This window comes from Dipodomys ordii, unplaced genomic scaffold (assembly GCF_000151885.1).
Source record: "Dipodomys ordii isolate 6190 unplaced genomic scaffold, Dord_2.0 Scaffold97, whole genome shotgun sequence".
NCBI classification, from domain to species: Eukaryota; Metazoa; Chordata; class Mammalia; order Rodentia; family Heteromyidae; genus Dipodomys; species Dipodomys ordii.
In genome coordinates this window covers 10,347,919-10,367,351 of record NW_012267313.1, presented here as the reverse complement: position 1 = coordinate 10,367,351, position 19,433 = coordinate 10,347,919, and the positions used below count along the sequence as shown (strand labels likewise).

Genomic DNA, 19,433 nt, shown 5'->3' with positions numbered 1-19,433 from the left:
TTTTGCTTATGTGGTGCTGAGGAATCGAACCCAGGGCCTCATGCATGCAAGGCAAGCGCTCTACCACTGAGCCACCTTCCCAGCCCCAATGAATAATTTCTTATGCCTGCCTTTTCTTTGATAGACAAGGCTGACATATTCTATTTGAAATAAAAAAATTAAATAACTGCTGTCTTGTGCTTTGGGAATCACAGTGGTCTTCTTAGTAAGAATATAGTATATTCTCTTTTCATTCTAAAGATGAAAATCCAACTTCTCATTTCCCATTTCCTCACTATGCCATCCAAAGTCTACCCTACGGTTGCCAACCTTGTGTTTTTCTGAAACTAGGTCAAACTGCTGTCTTTCTCTGCAAATATTTCTACCCAGCTGTGGTACATAGCTAAGAGATTTTCTGTTCTTGAAAAGCAATTACTGCATGAAGTGACAAGTTCCTTTTTTCTTTTCTGTCTTGAATGGATAGAAAGACATGTTTGCTTTATTTTCCTGCTCTTGCTTAGCATTCTCTGCTTGGGCCACACTTCCATTTCTGACTTTTATTTTCTGGATAGTTGGAGATAAGAGTCTCTGGATTTGTTTCCTTTGGATTTGTTTCCTTGGGCTGGCTTCAAGCTGGGTTCCTCAGGTCTCAGCTTCCTGAGTAGCTAGGATTACAGGTACTGTCACTTGGCCTCCCTGTTTTATTAAAGAGCCCCATGTGCGAGCATTTGGCAATTATCTAAACCAAAATAAACAAGTGATTTCAGCTTCAAAACAGCTTCAAGTCATTGTGCTTTTTGTCATTCCTACATGGAATCCTTCCCATGATTTTCACAATCATGCCAGCTTTCCCCAGTCCTGGAAGGTAGCAAACCAAAGCTTTTGTTTCCTCCTCCTCCTCCTCCTCCTCCTCCTCTTCTTCTTTATCTTCATCTTCTTTCTTTTTCTTCCAGCTTGGGGCTTGAACTCAGGGCCTGGACACTGTCCTTGAGCTTTGTTGCTCAAAACTAGCTTTCTACCACTTGAGCCACAACTCCATTTATGGATTTTGATGGTTAATTGGAGATGAGAGTCTCACAGACCTTCCTGCTTAGACTGGCTTTGAACAACAATCCTCACATTTTAGCCTCCTGAATCGCTAGGATTACAGATTGGAGCCACTGGCGCCCAGCAAGAACCGGTGCTTTACATTGTTTCTACATTTGTCTAGGTCTCATTTGGTAAGAGGCAAAGGAATGTTGGAGAGGGAAATGATAGGGTCACTACAGCAAAGCTATGTGGCTCTCCCATGACCAGCCAATGGCATGCTTCCCAATATTTGCAGGCTTAACATCTCAAAGTAAGCTTGTTTTCAATTATTTCTTCTCTTCAATTTCCCTTTCAGAGAAGGAGTAGGATCTAAGCAAGCGTCTCCTCATCTCTTTCTTGCTGCAATCCATGTCCCCAGATAAAGTCATTTTGATTTTATATTACCAGGGAAAACCATACTTCATACTTACTATTTCTCTAGATTAACCACTGTATATCTTTGCTTAACTCTTTTTTTTTTTTTTTTTTTTTTGTCGATTGTGGGGCCTGAGCTCTGGGCCTGGGCGCTGTCCCTCAGTTCTTCAGCTCAAGGTTAACACTCTACCACTTGAGCCACAGTGCCTCTTCTGGCTTTTTCTGCTTATGGGGTGCTGAGGAATCGAACCCAGGGCCTCATGCATGCAAGGCAAGCACTGAGCCACCTTCCCAGCCCATATCTTTGCTTAACTCTTAAAGATGATGTTTTCAACAAGGTTTTGGTAAATGATGCTTTAGAGGAAAATAAATCATCTTCTACACAAAGCGAGTCAATGATGTGAAGTTGTTGCATTTTTTCTGAGAAGGCAGCGTTATGAGCCGCACTGCCCTTCAGTGATGCTGGGGTTGGCGTGTGTTACTGCACACAAAGGGTAGTGTTGTCCCCCTCTCCCAACCCCAAACACTTACTGTGTTGGTAAGAGCCAGTCACAATCCCAGTGGGAGCAGTAAAGAATGTGCCAGTTAGTTGAGACAGCTGAGAAAGAACTTCTATGCCTTCCTCTATGCAGAGAAAAATACTTGCATTAGTTTACAATAGGTCTCTCTAGGTTCAGTTAAATATTACTTACAAACAATAACGTCCTGGCACAAAAAAAAAAGCCAGTAGCAGTTTTTACCTTCCATTCAATTCCTCTATCAGCATTGAAAACACAGCTAAAAAGCTGGGCCCTGGTGGCTCACACCTGTAATCTTAGCTACTTGGGAGGCTGAGATCTAAGGATTGAGGTTCAAAGCCAGCATAGGCAGGAAAGTCCATGAGACAATTATCTCCAATTAAGCCCCAGAAAACCAGAAATGGCACTGTGGCTCAAAGTGGTAGAGTGCTAGCCTTGAACAAAAAATCTCAGGAACAATGCTCAGGCCCTGAGTTCAAGCCCTACAATCAACAAAAACAAATAAACAAAACCCACTAAATCCAGAAACTGAAGAATTGGATTTAGCAGAACTAAACAATAGGTTGAGAAAAGATAGCATAGAGTTAGAACTAGTGTTTTTGTTTTTCAAATATGGAATATTTATTTAGCCCAAAGACAATTATGCCTACTTTCTTTTCTTTCTTTTCTTTTTTTTTCTTTTCTTTTCTTTTCTTTTTGTTTTTTGTTTTTGTTTTGTCGGTCATGGGGCCTGAACTCTGGGCCTGGGTGCTGTCCCTCAGCTCTTCAACTCAAAGTTAGCACTCTACCACTTGAACTACAGCGCTACTTCTGGCTTTTTCTGCTTATATGGTACTAAGAAATGGAACCCAGGGCCTTATGCATATGAGGCAAACACTCTACCACTGAGCCACCTTCCCAGCCCCAATTATGTCTATTTTCTAAAATAGTTTGACTCAAAGGAGACTTTTCATTGTCAGAAGACAGAGGTAAAATAGTTAAACACAGGATGGCTTCCAATGGCTGAAATTTAGTGTGACATCAGTTTTACCACCTCCTTGATGACACAAACATAGATTGGACTATAAAATTCAATGTGTCTATTGAATTACTTGGGCTGACTAGTGTAGTGAGTAATGTAGTGAGTAATGTATTTCAGTTCTTTGTGGTCACTGAATAAATGCTTTGAACTGCTTGGAACCAGAGGGTAGAGTCGAAAAGCTTTGAATATCTCTCACTGGGTGTCTGGTGTTTTTATTGATGGTGAAATCAAGAGAGTCCATTCGCTGTGGGAAGAATAGTCTTTAAAAGAAAAGATGTTGGAAAAATTAGATATCCATATGTTAAACATTGAATATCATATACATGGGTTCCTGGAAGAATGGATAGTAAGAATCAAGAATCATTCTGATAGGGGCTGGGAAGGTGGCTCAGTGGTAGAGTGCATGCCTTGCAAGCATGAGGCCCTGGGTTCGATTCTCTCAGCACCACATAAGCAGAAAAAAAGAATCATTCTGTTTGCTGTTTTTTTTGGGGGGGGTTGTTTTGATTTTTTTGGCCAGTCTTAGGGCTTGAACTTCTTTTGCTCAAGGCTAGCACTCTACCAGTTGCCACTTCTGGTTTTTTCTGATTATGTGGTACAGAGGAAGAGAACCCAGGGCTTCATACATGCTAGGCAAGCATTCTACCACTAAGCCACCTTCCCAGCACCACTTATGGGAGCTGAGGGACAGTGCCCAGGCCCAGAGTTCAGGCCCACAACCGACCAAAAAAAAACAAAAAACAACAACAAAAAGAATTGTTCTGGTAAAATGACATAAATTGTGAATACAGATTAATTAATTAAAATTAATAATAGATTCCACGGTGAATTTGATTGATGTTTCTGCAGTTTCCTCTCCTGCGTGAAGTCAGCTCTATGCCGCAGCGGCAGCCACAGGCAGCCTTGGTGATCATCATCCATGCTTGCCTTCACTCAGCTCTCCACTGGCTTGTTGCTTTTGATTATTTTATTTTCTTGGTGCCAGTCCTGGGCCTTGAATTCAGGGCCTGAGTGCTGTCCCTGAGCTTCTTTTGCTGGAGGTTCATACTTTATGATTTGAGCCACAGCTCCACTTCTAGATTTTAGTAGTTTATTGGAGAATATGTCTCATAGATGTTTCTGGCCAGGCTGGCTTCAAACTAGTAGTTTATTGGAGAATATGTCTCATAGATGTTTCTGGCCAGGCTGGCTTCAAACTTGTGATCCTCAGATCTCAGCCTCCTGAGTAGCTAGAATGACAGGTATGTGCCACTTGGCTTTTCCATTGATTTTTTTTTCAATTGTGGGGTCTGAACTCTGGGCCTGGGCGCTGTCCCTCAGCTCTTCAGCTCAAGGCTAGCGCTCTACCACTTAAGCCATAGCACCACTTCCAGCTTTTACTGCTTATGTAGTGTTGAGGAATTGAACCCAAGGCCTCATGCATATAAGGCAAGCGCTCTACCACTGAGCCACCTTCCCAGTCCCCTCCACTGATTTTAATGTTATTGAAGTACCAAAATATTCGCAAGTCCTTAAGGCCTATAGGTGACTTTCCATGAGGAATCAGAGGCCCACAAACCCGCCTAACAGACAAGTACTGGCCTCGTGTCACCAAGTTCCTGCTCACCCAGGGTCAAGACACCACGGAATCAGTTTCCTCACACTGCTGCACAGCCAGCTCCCCGACACTATGCAGCCCGGTTTTAATCGTGTTCTTTCATAATACACAGAAATAATGTCAGTGATTCTCACCACTAGTGACTCTGTTCCTGCAGAAATCATTTCCTCTGGGCACTATCCCTCATCCCCCTTTCCCACACAACGTGGCCACGCGAGGTATAAACTGGCAAAGGGAGACCCGGATGCATTTCACACCATCGCCAAACATCACCGTGGAGTGGGCGTGGCCCGCCCCCATCCTGTGCCCGGAGCTGACCAGATGAGCCAAGTGGCACAAAGATGTCCACGTGTCCTCCTTCTTCCTCAGTGGCCACAGAGCTCCCTAATTTCTCCCAGAAGTCTCTCACTTCAGGCTTCAGTAAATTCTTAATAGCAATTTCATAACCTGAGGGGAGGGAAGACAAAAACATCAGAGTCATTTTCAACATTATTATGAACGGAACCATACCAACATCATCCACCCTCCCATAAGATGCCGTGTGCCAGGCTGGGTCGCTAAGGTGAGGAGGACGCCGCGGCCACTGACTCCTCCATCTCTCTGGGTTGTTGGCATGCAGCGTTCTTGGGCATAGAATACAACATTTCCGCCTGCACCATACAGCAGAGGAGTCCCCAGAGATTCACCTTATGAGGTTTAATAATGCTACGTAACAACTAGCACTTTTCTATCTGTTTAACATTTCTCTCTCTCTCTCTCTCCTCTCTTCTCTCTCTCCTTTCTTCTCACTCTCTCTCTCTCTCTTTATCTCTCTCTCTCTCCTCTTCTCTCTCTCTCTCTTTCCTCTCTCTCTCTCTTTCCATGCCAGTCCTGGGCTTAAACTTGGGGCCTGGACACTGTCCTTGAGCTTCTTTTGCTCAAGACTAGCACTCTACCTCTTGAGCCACAGCGCTACTTCCAACTTTTTCTGTTTATATGGTACTGAGGACTCAAACCCAAGGCTTCATGTATGCTAGGCAAGCACTCTACCACTAAGCCATATTCCCAGCCCTTTTATCTCTTTTTATCTAATTAATATTACTTAACAATGGTTGAACTGGGTGCCGGTAGCTTGCACATATAATCCCAGCTACTCAGGAAGTTGAGATCTGAGGACTGAGGTTCAAAGTCAGCCCAAACAGGAAAATCAGTGTGAGAGTTTATCTCCAATTAACCACCAGAAAACTGAATATGGCGCTGTGATTCAAACTGGCAGAGCACTAGCCTTGAGTGAAAAAGCTCAGGAACAGTGCCCAGGCCCTGAGTTCAAGTCCCCATGACCGCCAAAAAAAAAAAAGATGGAGAGTAATTTTCAAGTTGTGTTTTTAATCATAGCTTTAAATTTTTTATCATGAAGATTATTCTACTGCTGGGGTTGGGAAGGTGGCTCAGTGGTAGAGCACTTGCCTTGCATGCATGAGGCACTGGGTTCGATTCCTCAGCACCACATAAGTAGAAAAAGCCAGAAGTGGCGCTGTGACTCAAGTGGTAGAGCACTAGCCTTGAGCTGTAGAGATGAGGGACAGTGTCCAGACTCAGAGTTCAAGCCCATGACAGATTAAAAAAAAAAGAAAATTATTCATAAAGCCAAACACTCCTTACAAAATCAGCACCAAATAAACAAGTCAGTAGTGTTCTTTGCCAATGGCCAGCCTACCTTTGAGTAAGTTGATTCCTCTGCTGTCTCCATCACTAAATATCCCAACACTGTGTGCCTTCTGGCCATGCAGAGCTCTGTCTACAAGACAAAGCAGGCTCTCCAAGGTCATGCCGCTGTGTTCATACACCACAGCAATGACCCCTGCCTTAGTACTGTCCACCACCATCTGCAAAACAAAGCGCCAACTCTGGGAATCATACCCACCATTTGAACATCTTTGTTAATGAAAGAAACTCAGTAGATATAGAATATGCTGTCATTTCTAGAGACATTGAGCTTTCTCCTTATTGGTTTCTCCTTAAATTATTTTATTTTTTACCTAGTCATAAGAGGAGAAAGTTCAGTTAAGTTTTAACTCCATCACCCACAGATAAATAGTGTTAATGGTTTAGATTATTTTCCTCTAGGCATCTCATCTTTGTATACACAATGCACAGAGACATATACAAAACTTAAAAAAATTCTATAATAGGGGGCTGGGAAGGTGGCTCAGTGGTAAAGCGCTTGCCTTGCATGCCAGAGGCCCTGGATTCGATTCCTCAGCACCACATAAGCAAAAAGAAAAAAAAAAGCCGGAAGTGGCGCTGTGGCTCAAGTGGTAGAGCGCTAGCCTTGAGCTGAAGAGCTGAGGCACAGCACCCAGGCCCAGAGTTCAGGCCTCACGACCGGACCCCAAAAAAAAAAAAATTCTATAATAGATTTTCTAAGTTGATTTAAAATCTGTCCATGTAATATTAATATTACATAGTAATGTTAAATATTAATAGTAATGTTAAAATATTAAAATATATAACCTCATCATATAATGAACAAATTTTAATGTAATGGCATCTTCTTTAAATAGATCACAAAATGGAACTACTAACATTCTTTTTTTTTTATTTGTGAACGTACTGTACAGAGGGGTTACAATTACATGGGCAGGATAATACGTACATTTCTTACCAAGCATTGCAGCCTCCTCCTTTGATTACCCTTCACATCCCTTCCCAGCCTCCCCCACTACTAACATTCTTGAGAGCTGGTGGTTACATGATATTATTAAACACTTTGGGAATTCTAAAAAAAAATTGAAACTATGTTTTGTCTGAGCAACGACCTTATAGCCTAGTTCAGTGTTGCACTCACAATCTTCCTTGCCAAAGCCTCAGGAGGTACTGGGATTACAGATGTGCATTACCATACTGCTTCCTCCTTCTCTTCCTCTTCTTCCTCCTCCTCTTCCCTCTTCCTTCTTTTCTTGTTTTGTTTTGTTTTTGCCAGTCCTGGGGCTTGAACTCAGGGCCTGGGCACTGTCCTTGAGCTTCTTTTGATCAAGGTAGCCACAGTGCCACTTCTGGGTTTTTCTATTTATGTGATACTGAGGATTGAACCCAGCACTTCATGCATGGTAGGCAAGGACTCTACCACTAAGCCACATTCCCAGCCCGTCTTTTCCTTTTAGACATGATCCCATAAAATAATTCTCAGTAAGTGTACTTGCACACTAGGTATGTAGTTTATGCCTCTAGTCTTGCAAAATATACTGATTATAGTTTTCTTGATGGCTTCTAATATTTTCAGGAGATGAATTGCTTTCTTTTTTTTTTTTCATTAGTCCTGGGGCTTGAACTCGGCGTCTGGGCTCTGTCCCTGAGCTTCTTTGTGCGCAAGGCTAGCGCTCTACCACTTGAGCCACAGTGTCACTTCTAACTTTTTCTGAGTAGTTTATTGGAGATAAGAGTGCCATGGGCTTTCCTGCCTGGACTGGCTTTGAACTATGATCCTCAGATCTCAGCCTACTGAGTAGCTAGGATTACAGGCGTGAGCCACTGTCACCAGGCTTTGAAATGAATCATTTCCATACACAAAAGACATATCCTCTAATGTAGATGAAAAACCCACTCCAAAAGGGCTAGCCAGTAACACAGTGTGTACCTCATATGCAGGAATCCGAGATGATATTAGTATGACATGCAGCTGAGAAGTATGTGAAGAGTTATCCTCATTTTCACAAACTCCATGCAGTGTTTTCTTCGATAATAGAGGATAGGAATGGCTTCCAGAAACATTGCTTCTGTATGGAGCAAAGGCGTGTCAGTGAAGTTCTCATTTCCTGCTAACTTTCACTTGTAAGCACCCACATCCTCCAGATGTCAGCCATACTGAGCAAGGCCTTGGGGTCTTAGGCTCTCCCTGCAGTTTGGAGAAATGGAGCCACATCTACCCTGTAGGTCTCTCCCCTTCCATATAAAGGGGGTGGGAAGGATCTCCTGGAATTTACTTAGCAAAATTAATGTTATTATATACACTTATAAAGCCAGAATTTCCCTGACTCAGATAATAAAAGAGAATTATATTTGAATGTACAAATATAAATAGGAGCTACGTTTAGATCTGCTTTGATACTGCCTCTGAAGTGACTCCTAAAGTCTCATAAGTTAAAGGCTTAGTCCTCAGCCTGGCAGTATTGGGAGATGGTGGAAGGCAGTTGTACAATTGGGTGTTTAGTGCTCCCATCATGATATACTGCCCCGCCACAGGCCCAAAGCACTGGGCCAAATGGCCATGGACTGAGGCCTCTGAAACCATGCTCCTTCTAAACTGGTCTATCCCAGGTTAGAGCAGGAAAATTAACACAGTTACCATTTGGATGCTCTTATTCCATAAGGATGGCTTCTGGGAAAATATTACCTTTGTTCCAATAACTTCAAACAGAAAACATACTCCCTAAGGTAGTCTGTTTGCAGGACTAAGAAGATATTAAATAGAGGTTGAAATGTCACTTGTTTTTTTCTCTTCAGAAAACGTTTTCAAGAGTGCTATTCTTGAAAATGAACTATTTCTTAGACTTGAAACCACACAATTATACAAGCTCCTTACTGCTAGCCAAACTATTCTAGAATGGAGTCTTGGTGACACCAGTACTCTAGAGCTCCAAAAGGTGGAAGTTTACTCACCGCTTGGGCAAAGCGTCTAAGGATGCCAAAACGAGCTGTTTCTCCAGAGCTTCACAAAGTCCCTCTCGTTCCTGCCTGACCTGGGAGGGCTGTGGCTGGTGGCTGAAGCTCACCAGCCTGGAGCAGCACGCCCCACTCCCCCAAGGGGGACGAGCTTTGAATAACTGCTCTGAAAAACAAACATTAGCTTCTCCCAGCCATGCCAACATAGATAAAAGCATCAGAAATCAAGCTGAGACAATGTTCCATTGACAGTAATTAGAGCCACTTTTATAGTCTTGGTTAGTGTTTTGTCCCTCAAAAACACTGTCCACTAGGGCAGGGAGATGACAGTCATTTAAGGCCAAGAACCAAAGCACAAGCAACTCTTCCATGGGGCCCATTCATGCCTCAGCTGCTTAACCATTTCTGCCCTTCTTGGCTCCAGGTTAATGTCTCATCCGGAGAGCTCAAACCTGCTTATTGCTTACTTTTACACACTGTGCACACTAGAAGGCTTGGTGTGCACCATTCCTTGTCCTCACTTTCTTCTTGTTCTTTTTCAAAAAATGCCATTGCTCCTTCATCGATTCCTCTTGTCATGATTCCCTTCCCACCAATCTCGGGCTGTCTGTTCTGCGCCCATGTCATACCTTTTGCGTGGATTTCGCTTTTGGTAACACTGGGATTTGTACTCAATTTGTACACTTGCCAGGCAAGTACTCTACCACAGGAGCTACCCCTTAGTCCTGTTTAGACTTTCCTCCTTCTGCTTTGGTCTTCCAAACCCAGGAGGAACTGGGACTGATGTCGGTCGCATATATCTCATCTGACACTTTTGTATTTATTATAAATAGCTTAAAATATAACAATAAAGAAAAACAGAAGTAGCCACGAGCAGGTTTTAAAGCAAGCCCCACGTGTCATCTGTCCCATGGTGACATGGGCACCACATGGGAATTGGTGTGGAAATCCATTTGTTTTTACAAAATACTTGGGGAAACGATAAAGTCTTTAAATGTTACTTACTCTTATGTAGTGCAATTTTCTCCCAGATAATTTTCCTTAGGTACTTTTCTCTTCGCCTCTCCTGAAGCTCCTCATCCTCTGTTTTGGGTTCATTTAGTGTTCCATACACAGCAGCGGCTTCCCTGGGGGTTAGCCAGTCCAGATTGGATACACAAGCAATATAATGGCGCTTCCAAGCACCATACTCATTATCTGTTGGAGTATAGGGCAGAAACCATCCAAATCTAACACATTTGGGCATCCACAAGCAATCCTGCAGGAAACGAACAAGAAGGAGATGAGTTGACACTTTTTTTTAAAGGATAATTTTCTAGCAATAACTTTTTCAGGTACATATCTGTTACATTATATTTCTGAGATAAGCTGGGAGCTGGTGGCTCACATCTGTAACGCTAGCTTCTCAAGAGGCTGAGATCTGAGGATCATGGTTCAAAGCTAGCCCAGGAAGGAAAGTCTGTGAGACTCTGATCTCCAATTAACAATCAGAAAACCTAAAGTGGCACCGTGGCTGAAAGTGGTAGAGTACTAGCCTTGAGTGAGAGTTCAGGGACAGTGCCCAGGCCCTGAGTTCAAGCCCCACAAACCCCCCCTCCCAAAAAAAAACAGATTTCTGGGGTAATTTACATCTAAACTTTGAGAAATACAAACTTTATCTTACTCTATAGGAACGCCGTTCCTTGATAAATGCATACATACATACATATATATATATATATAAATACATATACATATATATATATATACACATATGATAGTCATCTTTGTAACACTTACCCATGTTCCCTTAGCATCTGGTTACTTTTACCCTATATTATGAGAACTCAGCTTTTAATACTGGTATGATAGTTTGTTTCAGAACAAGAACTTTTACTGAGCCTATTCTATTACCAATAGGTTACTATGCTGACATAAGAAAATAGTAATTTCGTGGGTTTTTGTGTTTGTTTTTTGTTTGTTTGTTTTTTGTCAGTCATGAGGCCTGAACTCTGACCCTGGGTGCTTTCCCTCAGCTCTTCAGCTCAAGGCTAGCACTCTACCACTTGAGCCACAGTGCCACTTCCAGCCTTTTCTGCTTATGTGGAATCGAACCCAGGACCTCGTGCATGCAAGGCAAACACTCTATCATTATGCCACCTTCCCAGCTCCTGAAAATAGTCATTTCATGTGGTTCTATCTAATCAGGTATCTAGACAAAGCATCATAAATACTTTTTGAAGCTATGTGCTGATGGCTCATGCCTGTAATTCTAGCTACTCAGGAGGCTGGGGATTGAAGTTCAAAGTCAGCCCAGGCTGGAAACTGTGTGACTCTTATCTCCAATTAACCACCAGAAAACCGGAAGTGGCACTGTGGCTCAAATGGTAACGTGCTCGCCTTCAGCTGAAGAGCAAAGGGACAGTGCACATGCCCAGAGTTCAGGCCCACAACCAACAACAACAACAAAAAAGATCTCAGAGTAAAGGGAAAACTAGAGATAGCCTGATCTTACTTTTGCCTCAGAGTATTTATCAATTGCACAATAGAGCTTGGTAGAATGAGAAGCTGAGTAGAAGATTAGAGCAGATAAACTTGGAAGCACCAAAGACTTTCAGGGATTCTCATATATGGTAAAAGGACCACCAACTGAGATTCGGGACCAAGTAAAGGAGATCCTTTCCAGGAAGAATGACAGAAAATTACACAAACTATCCCAAGGACTGAAGCCAGCTTTGGAATAGCTCTTTCTGATTCAATTTACATGGTCTGTTCCTAGCCAAACCAAATGCCAGAGGCTAAGTAAGCTCTCTGGAGGCAGATAGCACCATCCAGAATACTCAAGTACTATGGGTGTTTTATACACATATCTGGTAGTCAACCAAAAACAACAAGAACACACAATTAAAAAAAGAATTTTTTGTTTCTTCTTTTGTTTTTTAGTAACCATATAGAAACCCTTAAGAAACAGACAAATGTAATTTTGAGACATAAACTTAAATCAACATAAATGTATGTATGTATGTATAATTTATTTGCCTAAAAATATAAATGGCCAAGTGAAAATTTTGGCAAAAGAATCAATTAATGATCTAGAACTTAAAACAAAAATGGAAATTTAAAATTCAGTGAGTTTTACAAAAGATGAGTCTCAAGCTAAAGAAGTCATTAGTAAACTGAAAGATAGATAAAAAGAAAATCCAGATTTAAACACTGAAAGCCAAGAGAATGGGGGAAAAAGGCATGTAAGAGTACACGGAACACAATGGGCCAAAATGAATCATGTAAGTATTGGAATATCAGGAGAAAAAAGGCATAGAGTAGAAGCTATACATGAATAGATAACATCTCAAAATTTCCCAAAGCTGATGAAAGACATTGGTGCTGTGGCTCAAGTGGTAGAGTGGTAGCCTTGATCAAAAGAAAGCTCAGGGATGGTGTCCAGGCCCTGAATTTAAGCCCAGGATCAAGACTGGCAAAAAAAAAAAAAAAAAAAAACCTTGAGGCCACCTTGAGCTACAATAGTGAGACCTCCATCTCAACAAAAGAGCAAAGTACAAGATAGGATAAATATAGATGTATAATACACCTATATTCCTAAGTACATAATAATAAAATTGCTAAAAACAAAAGACAGAAAAAGTCTGAAAACACAGCTAGAGATAAGGCATACTGCCTTTAAAATTATGGAAAAATAATGGAAGCCAGTAGACAGTGAAATATTTTCAAAGTTTTTAAACTAACTTCAAACCTACAATTCAAATTCACCAGGTGCCGGTGGCTCATGCCTATAATCCTAACTACTCAGAAGGCTGAAATCTGAGTGAAGATCATGATTTGAAGTCAGCTTAGGCAGAAAAGTTTATGAGACTCTAATCTCCTATTGACTAACCAACCAACAAACAAACAACAAAAAAAAAACCATGAGTGAAGCTATGGATCAAGTAATAGAGTACTAGCCTTGAACACAAAAACTCAGGGACAGCACCTAGGCCTTGAGTTCAAGCTCCAGTTTCAGCATAAAAAAGAAAACAAAGAAAGAAAAATAAAAAGTATAGTTATATATAAATATAGTTATGAAGACTATGTAAAAGAGTAATAGGGGTTTTTTTTGGTTCTTTTTTTTGGGGGGTCCGGTCGTGGGGCCTGAACTCTGGGCTTGGGCACTATCCCTCAGCTCTTCAGCTCAAGGCTAGCATCTACCACTTGAGCCACAGCGCCACTTCTGGCTTTTTTCCTTTTGCTTATGTGGTGCTGAGGAATCGATCCCAGGGCCTCAGGCATGCAAGGCAAGCGCTGTACCACTGAGCCACCTTCCCAGCCCCGTAAAACAGTAATGGTTTTATGAGGAATGTCTGTGTATTTTATATTTTTGTATATATACACATATATGTACATATGTGTAAATACATACATATATATACATATTTCTGCCTACAATTGGCTATCTGTATCCAAGGTAATTAGGTATTATAAGTAATCTAGAGATAATTTAAATTTACAGGAAAGTTCAAAATGTACATGATTCTCTGGAAAGATGATATTACTTTATATAACAGACTTGGACAGCTGTGGATTTAGGTATCTACAAAGGGAGTAGAGTGGACTCAAATCAGCCCCTGTATGTCCTCAAGGGCAGCATTTATCAGACACACACACACAATCACACACACACACAATCTCACACACACACACAATCACATACTCAAACATTTGCCAACAAAAGCACAGAAACTGAGCGGAGGCTAAGTGGAGTTGAAGGGTTATAAACTCCTCGCATTGTCTTGGAAGTGACAAGATATTGAATATTTTGAAATTAAAAAAACATTTCTGCACAGCCAGGCATCAGTTGCTCATACCTGTAATCCTACCTACTCAGGAGGCTGAGACATGAGGATCCCAGTTCAAAGCCAGCCCAGGTAGGAATGTCCATCAATCACCAGAAAACCGGAATTGGTGCTGTGTGTCAAGTGAAAGATCACTGGCCTTGAGCTGAAGAGCTGAGGGACAGCACTCAGGCCCAGAGTTCAAGGCCCACAGCCAAATAAGTAAATAAATAAATAAAATAATTCTGCATTATTGGAATAGTAAATATCTCCTCAGGTACACTATAAATTATTATATTCACTTGTCTCCTTCCTCTTACAGGTACGTACGCTAACCACACTTTGGGCACCCTCAGCATTGTCTTCGAGGAAGATGGATTACAATTGTATTTGTACTATCATTAAGAAGTGGCAGACAGTAAACCTGTTCCGTTAGAAACTTCCAGGGCCAGCTGACTTGAGCAGCTGCACACAAGTCTTTCGGGTTCAGAAAGGAAAAGATGTACAGAGCGAGGCGGCGCGGGAGCACGGTACAGAAGTCCACTCTCGCCACTTGCTTCCTTTCTGCAAACCAGTCTTGCACAAACCTAAAGGGAAAGATATAAAGTTTAGTTCAAAGCACCAACATGCGACATTAATTAAAAATCCAGTAGAAATATCGGTCATTGTTCTTTCTCCAATGTTCTACCTGTAAACATAACTAAATCAAGGGTTGCCAACATCAATCAAGGATAGATTGCTTGGTTGGACTATTTTGGTGCCAATTATTTGTTCAGAACCAAGCCACCAGATTGTTAGTTATATGTATATAATAACTGCTAGATCAAGAAGATTGGAGGGCTGGGAAGGTGGCTCAGTGGTAGAGCACTTGCCTTGCATGCCTGAGGCCCTGGGTTCGATTCCTCAGCACCACATAAGCAAAAAGAAAAAAGCCAGAAGTGGTGCTGTGGCTCAAGTGGTAGAGCGCTAGCCTTGAGCTGAAGAGCTGAGGGACAGCGCCCAGGCCCAGAGTTCAGGCCCCATGACCGGACCCCCCCAAAAAAAAGAAGAAGAAGAAGAAGATTGGAGCTGAGTACAGTGGCTCACCTCTATAATCCTAGCTATTCAGGAGGCTGAGATCTGAGGATCACAGTTTAAAGTCAGGGAAGTACATGAGACTCTTATCCCAATTATCCTGCAAAAACCTGAAGTGGTTGAAGTTGGAAAGTGCCAGTTAACCACCAGAAAACTGCAAGAGGAGCTGTGGCTCAGTGTAGTACAGCCTTGAATATAAAAAGCTAAGGGACAGGGCTGGGAAGGTGGCTCAGTGGTAGAGCACTTGCCTTGCATGCATGAGGCCCTGGGTTCGATTCCTCAGCACCACATAAGCAAAAAGAAAAAAGCCAGAAGTGGTGCTGTGGCTCAAGTGGTAGAGCGCTCGCCTTGAGCTGAAGAGCTGAGGGACAGCGCCCAGGCCCAGAGTTCAAGCCCTGCGACCGACAAAAAAAAAAAAGAAAGAAAAGTGAGAAGAGAAGAGGGGAAAGAAGAAGAGAAGGAGGAGGAGGAGAAAGAAGAGGAAGAAAGTTGGAAATAATCCAGACAGTGATAAATCCAGCTTTTCCTTGGAAAGTTCAGTGAAATTGCAGATAACTGTGAGCAGTTTCACAGCAGATTGGATTTTGCCTCAGTTCTGTTAAGTGAGAACCCAGCACAATTCATTTCCCTTAGGCCTCGGGAACTATGGAACTTTCTCCCAGTGCTAAGTGGCTACTGCTGTCCAGTGTGACTGTGTCCTACAGACACAGATGAACTCACTGAAAGAAAAGTCTCACCTAAACAAATCTTATCCTGAAATGGTTCTTTCATTCTTCCTCTTCCTCCTCTCCCTCCTCCTCCTCCTCCTATTGCCAGTTCTGGGGCTTGAATTTAGGGCCTGGGCACTGTCCCTGAGCTTTTGCTCAAGGCTAGCACTCTACCACTTGAGCCACAGCTCCATTTCTGCCTCTTTTTTTTGTAAATAAGGGGCGTCACACATGCTAGGCAAGCACTCTACCACTAAGTCACATTCCCAGCCCGGTGGGTCTTCTTTCACATGAATTTCTACTGAGAAATAAAAGTGGCATCTCTAAGGATGAGGAGACCTTCACCATCTTCATGAATGGGCTGCTGAGCATCCAACAGGCCCAGAGATGGCCTTCACCACTAACTCCCCTAACCTGTGACTGAAACTGGAGCCTCACCTACAAGACTCAAATCCCCCAAACTGTAGATTCACTGGTGAAACAGTCCTCAGCAAGAGGAACATTTTAATCCAGCAAAATGGTGAAAAAAGAAACAGAATCTACTCTTCCTTCACAGTAAGCAGAGAACTGAATGAGCTCTGTGTGTGTATCTGTGTGTGTGTGTGTGTGTGTGTCTGTGTCTGTGTCTGTGTGTGCATGCCTGTCCTGAGACTTGAATTCCAGGCCTGGCTGTTGTCCCTGTGCTCTCGAGCTTAAGGTTAGCATCTTACCAGTGAACAACAGCTCCACTAGTACCTTTTGTTTTGGTAAATCATTGGAAATAAGATAATAAGAGTCTCTCACCTCAGGCTCTCGTGGCTCCTACCTGTAATCCCAGCTAATCAGGAGGCTGAAATTTGAGGATTGTAGTTTGAAGCTAGCCCAGGCAGGAAAAGTCCCTGAGACTCTTATCTACTCAGAAAACTACTCAGAAAAGGCCAGAAGTGGTGCTGTGACTCAAGTGGTAGAGTGCTAGCCTTGAGTAAAAGAAGCTCAGGGACTGTGCCCAGGCCCAGGGTTCAAGTCCCAGGATTGAGGACAAAGCTAAAAAAAAAAAAAAAAAAGAGCCACACATTTTCCTGCCTGAGCTGGCTTTGAACTATGATCCTCATATCTCAGGCTCCTGAGTAGTTAGAATTATGTGTGAGCCACCAGCACCTAGCACCTAGCTCAAGGAGCTACTTTTTAAAGTAAAACTAAACACAAACATGTTTTATAGTTCTTTGTTTCTAGTCTCTGCTGCTAGCCAATTATAATAATTTCAGCAAGAAGAGAAAACATCTCAGTTACAACTAAAAAGAGTGCATGAGGAGGCGCAGAGCCGGTGGTTTATAGTAAGCACACTGCGGCTCATTGCACTGCAGTTAATGTTGCAAAGTAAGAAACCCGTGAAGTGAGCAAATGAACAAAATGTGCTCTGCTCATTTCTTGTGACAAAGAGAGTTTCATTTAAATAATTCATGGTGATGCTTTGTGGTGTATTACGGAAGGTACAATGTGTACTTTCAAAAATAACAAAGCTCAGTAATATGGGACTTGAGTCTAATTCCTTGCTCTTCAATTTCTGATAAGAAGTAAAAGAAGCTGCCAACACTGGAAGCAAGGCTGGAAGACCAGCTTGGAGAGGTGGCCTGGGGCGGGGCCGAGGGCTTGGCACAGGCCCCTCCTTGTCTAGATAGCACCTCTTCATTGCTTCCTGTGGCTTCCTGCAAAGCTTTCTGGACAGTATCTGGTCTGAAGTGCAGTTCATGTCCCAGTTTCAGTCCCTGGTGGGAATTTCAAGGTCACTTCAAAGAGATGACACCAGGGCTTGTACAGTAACCCACCAAACCTACAAAGTGTCATGGAACAGTGAGACAAGCTGGCAGTACCAAGTATCTATCTACAACCAACGCTCATGTGCCTTTGGAACTAGCAATCATCTTCTAGGTGACTATCCTAAAACACTGATTAATAATATGTCTAGCCAGACGCCAGTGCCTCACACCTGTAATCCTAACTACTCAAGAGGCTGAAATCTAAGGATTACAGCTTCAAAGCCAGCCTGGGCAGCAGAGTCCATGAGACTCTTATCTCCAATTACCCACCAAAAAACTGGAAGTGGAGCTGTGGCTCAAAGTGATATAGTACTAGCCTTGAGCACAAAAGCTCGGGGACAACACCCAGGCACTAAGTTCAAGTCCCATGACTGACAAAAAGAAAAAGGGAAAAACAGAGTATGTCTAAGGCCAGGCCAGGAGCCTGTGCTTCATCCCTGCGATCTTAACCAGTCAGGCTGATGAGACTCAGAGGACTGTAATTTGAAACCAGCCAGGGAAGAAAGGTGTCTCTGAGATGTCATTTCCAATTAACCAGCAAAAATCCAGGCTGGAGGTGTGGTCAAGTGAGAGACCACTAGTTGAGCACCAGCTTAGTAAGTGCAAAGCCCTGAGTTCAAACCCCAGTACCGTCCAACTTTTTTATTTATTTATTTTTTGGGGGGTCTGGTCGTGGGGCTTGAACTCTGGGCCTGGGCGCTGTCCCTCAGCTCTTCAGCTCAAGGCTAGCGCTCTACCACTTGAGCCACAGCGCCACTTCCGGCTTTTTTCTTTTTTTGTTTATGTGGTGCTGAGGAATGGAACCCAGGGCCTTATGCATGCAAGGCTCTACCACTGAGCCACCTTCCCAGCCCCCGTCCAACTTTTTAAAAAGTGGGCCAAATGGGGCTCACTGCATTGTTCATATGGCTTGTATTAAGCTTGGAAATTTTCCAAAAGCAAGTTCAACAAAGTCTCATAGATAATTTTCATTGCTAGGAGCTTAGGGCTTGTATTAAGTTTGGAAAACTTCCAAAAGACAGTTCAACAAAATCTCATAGATAATTTGCATTGCGAGGAGCTTTTATCCAGTAACTCTCTGTGAGCAGTGTGCACAGGAGAGAGACAAAGACGTTGGCTTGGCAAAGACTGGGGTTTAAGATGAAGTGATGAGAAGCTCGAGGAGGGAATGGACAGCACTGGAATGTGAATTGTGAACAGGCGGCCACAGCCTCTAAGTGGGGCAGTCAGCAAGTCTTGGGGAAGGCAGACTGGAAAAAAAGAGGAACGCCAAATGGACTGGATGAGCCTCAGGTCCCTCATCCAGGTCTGGCCTTTGGCTCCGCACTGACTCATTGGAAGAACAGAGTGTGGTAACAATGCTTCCCTCAACCCCATTCCAGACATGCCAAGCCAGTCTTCTATGACTGAGACTCATGTACTGCAGGTGACTCTGACCAGCCCCACTTTCTCAGTGAATGTGAACTTGACTTCCTGTGGGCAGAAGGAAGAAGCAGTGGACGCTGATGTCCATGCTGATAAATACAAAGCAGGGGAATACATGGTCTGATGGGAACAGATAATTCCTCTTTAACTCAGGCCCCAAGTTAAAGGCTTAAGCTCAGCCTGAGGGCTGGAAGGACGCTCTGATAGATGAACACGTTATCGTTTTCCTTCCTTGTTTTCAGAGGCAGACTCAAGTTGAGATGACCAGAGAGGGACTAGAATGAGACTACTTTAGTCTACCTTAAACCTACTTACAAAAACAATATGGAGGGCTGGGAAGGTGGCTCAGTGGTAGAGCGCTTGCCTTGCATGCCTGAGGCCCTGGGTTCCATTCCTCAGCACCACATAAGCAAAAAGAAAAAAGCCA

General features: G+C 42.9%; 1 protein-coding gene across 1 annotated transcript in view; it reads right to left on the bottom strand.

Moving 5' to 3' along the window:
• Positions 1-19,433, bottom strand: part of Ect2l (epithelial cell transforming 2 like) — a 59,034-nt gene that overhangs the window by 24,658 nt on the left and 14,943 nt on the right. Inside the window, exons 3-9 of the mRNA XM_013026831.1 lie at positions 14,429-14,591; positions 10,205-10,457; positions 9,197-9,365; positions 8,175-8,313; positions 6,255-6,423; positions 4,877-5,005; positions 1,954-2,046 (exon numbers count right to left, since the gene is read on the bottom strand). Of these exons, the coding sequence (XP_012882285.1) occupies positions 1,954-2,046; positions 4,877-5,005; positions 6,255-6,423; positions 8,175-8,313; positions 9,197-9,365; positions 10,205-10,457; positions 14,429-14,591 (1,115 nt within the window). The remainder of the gene's footprint in view (positions 1-1,953; positions 2,047-4,876; positions 5,006-6,254; positions 6,424-8,174; positions 8,314-9,196; positions 9,366-10,204; positions 10,458-14,428; positions 14,592-19,433) is intronic.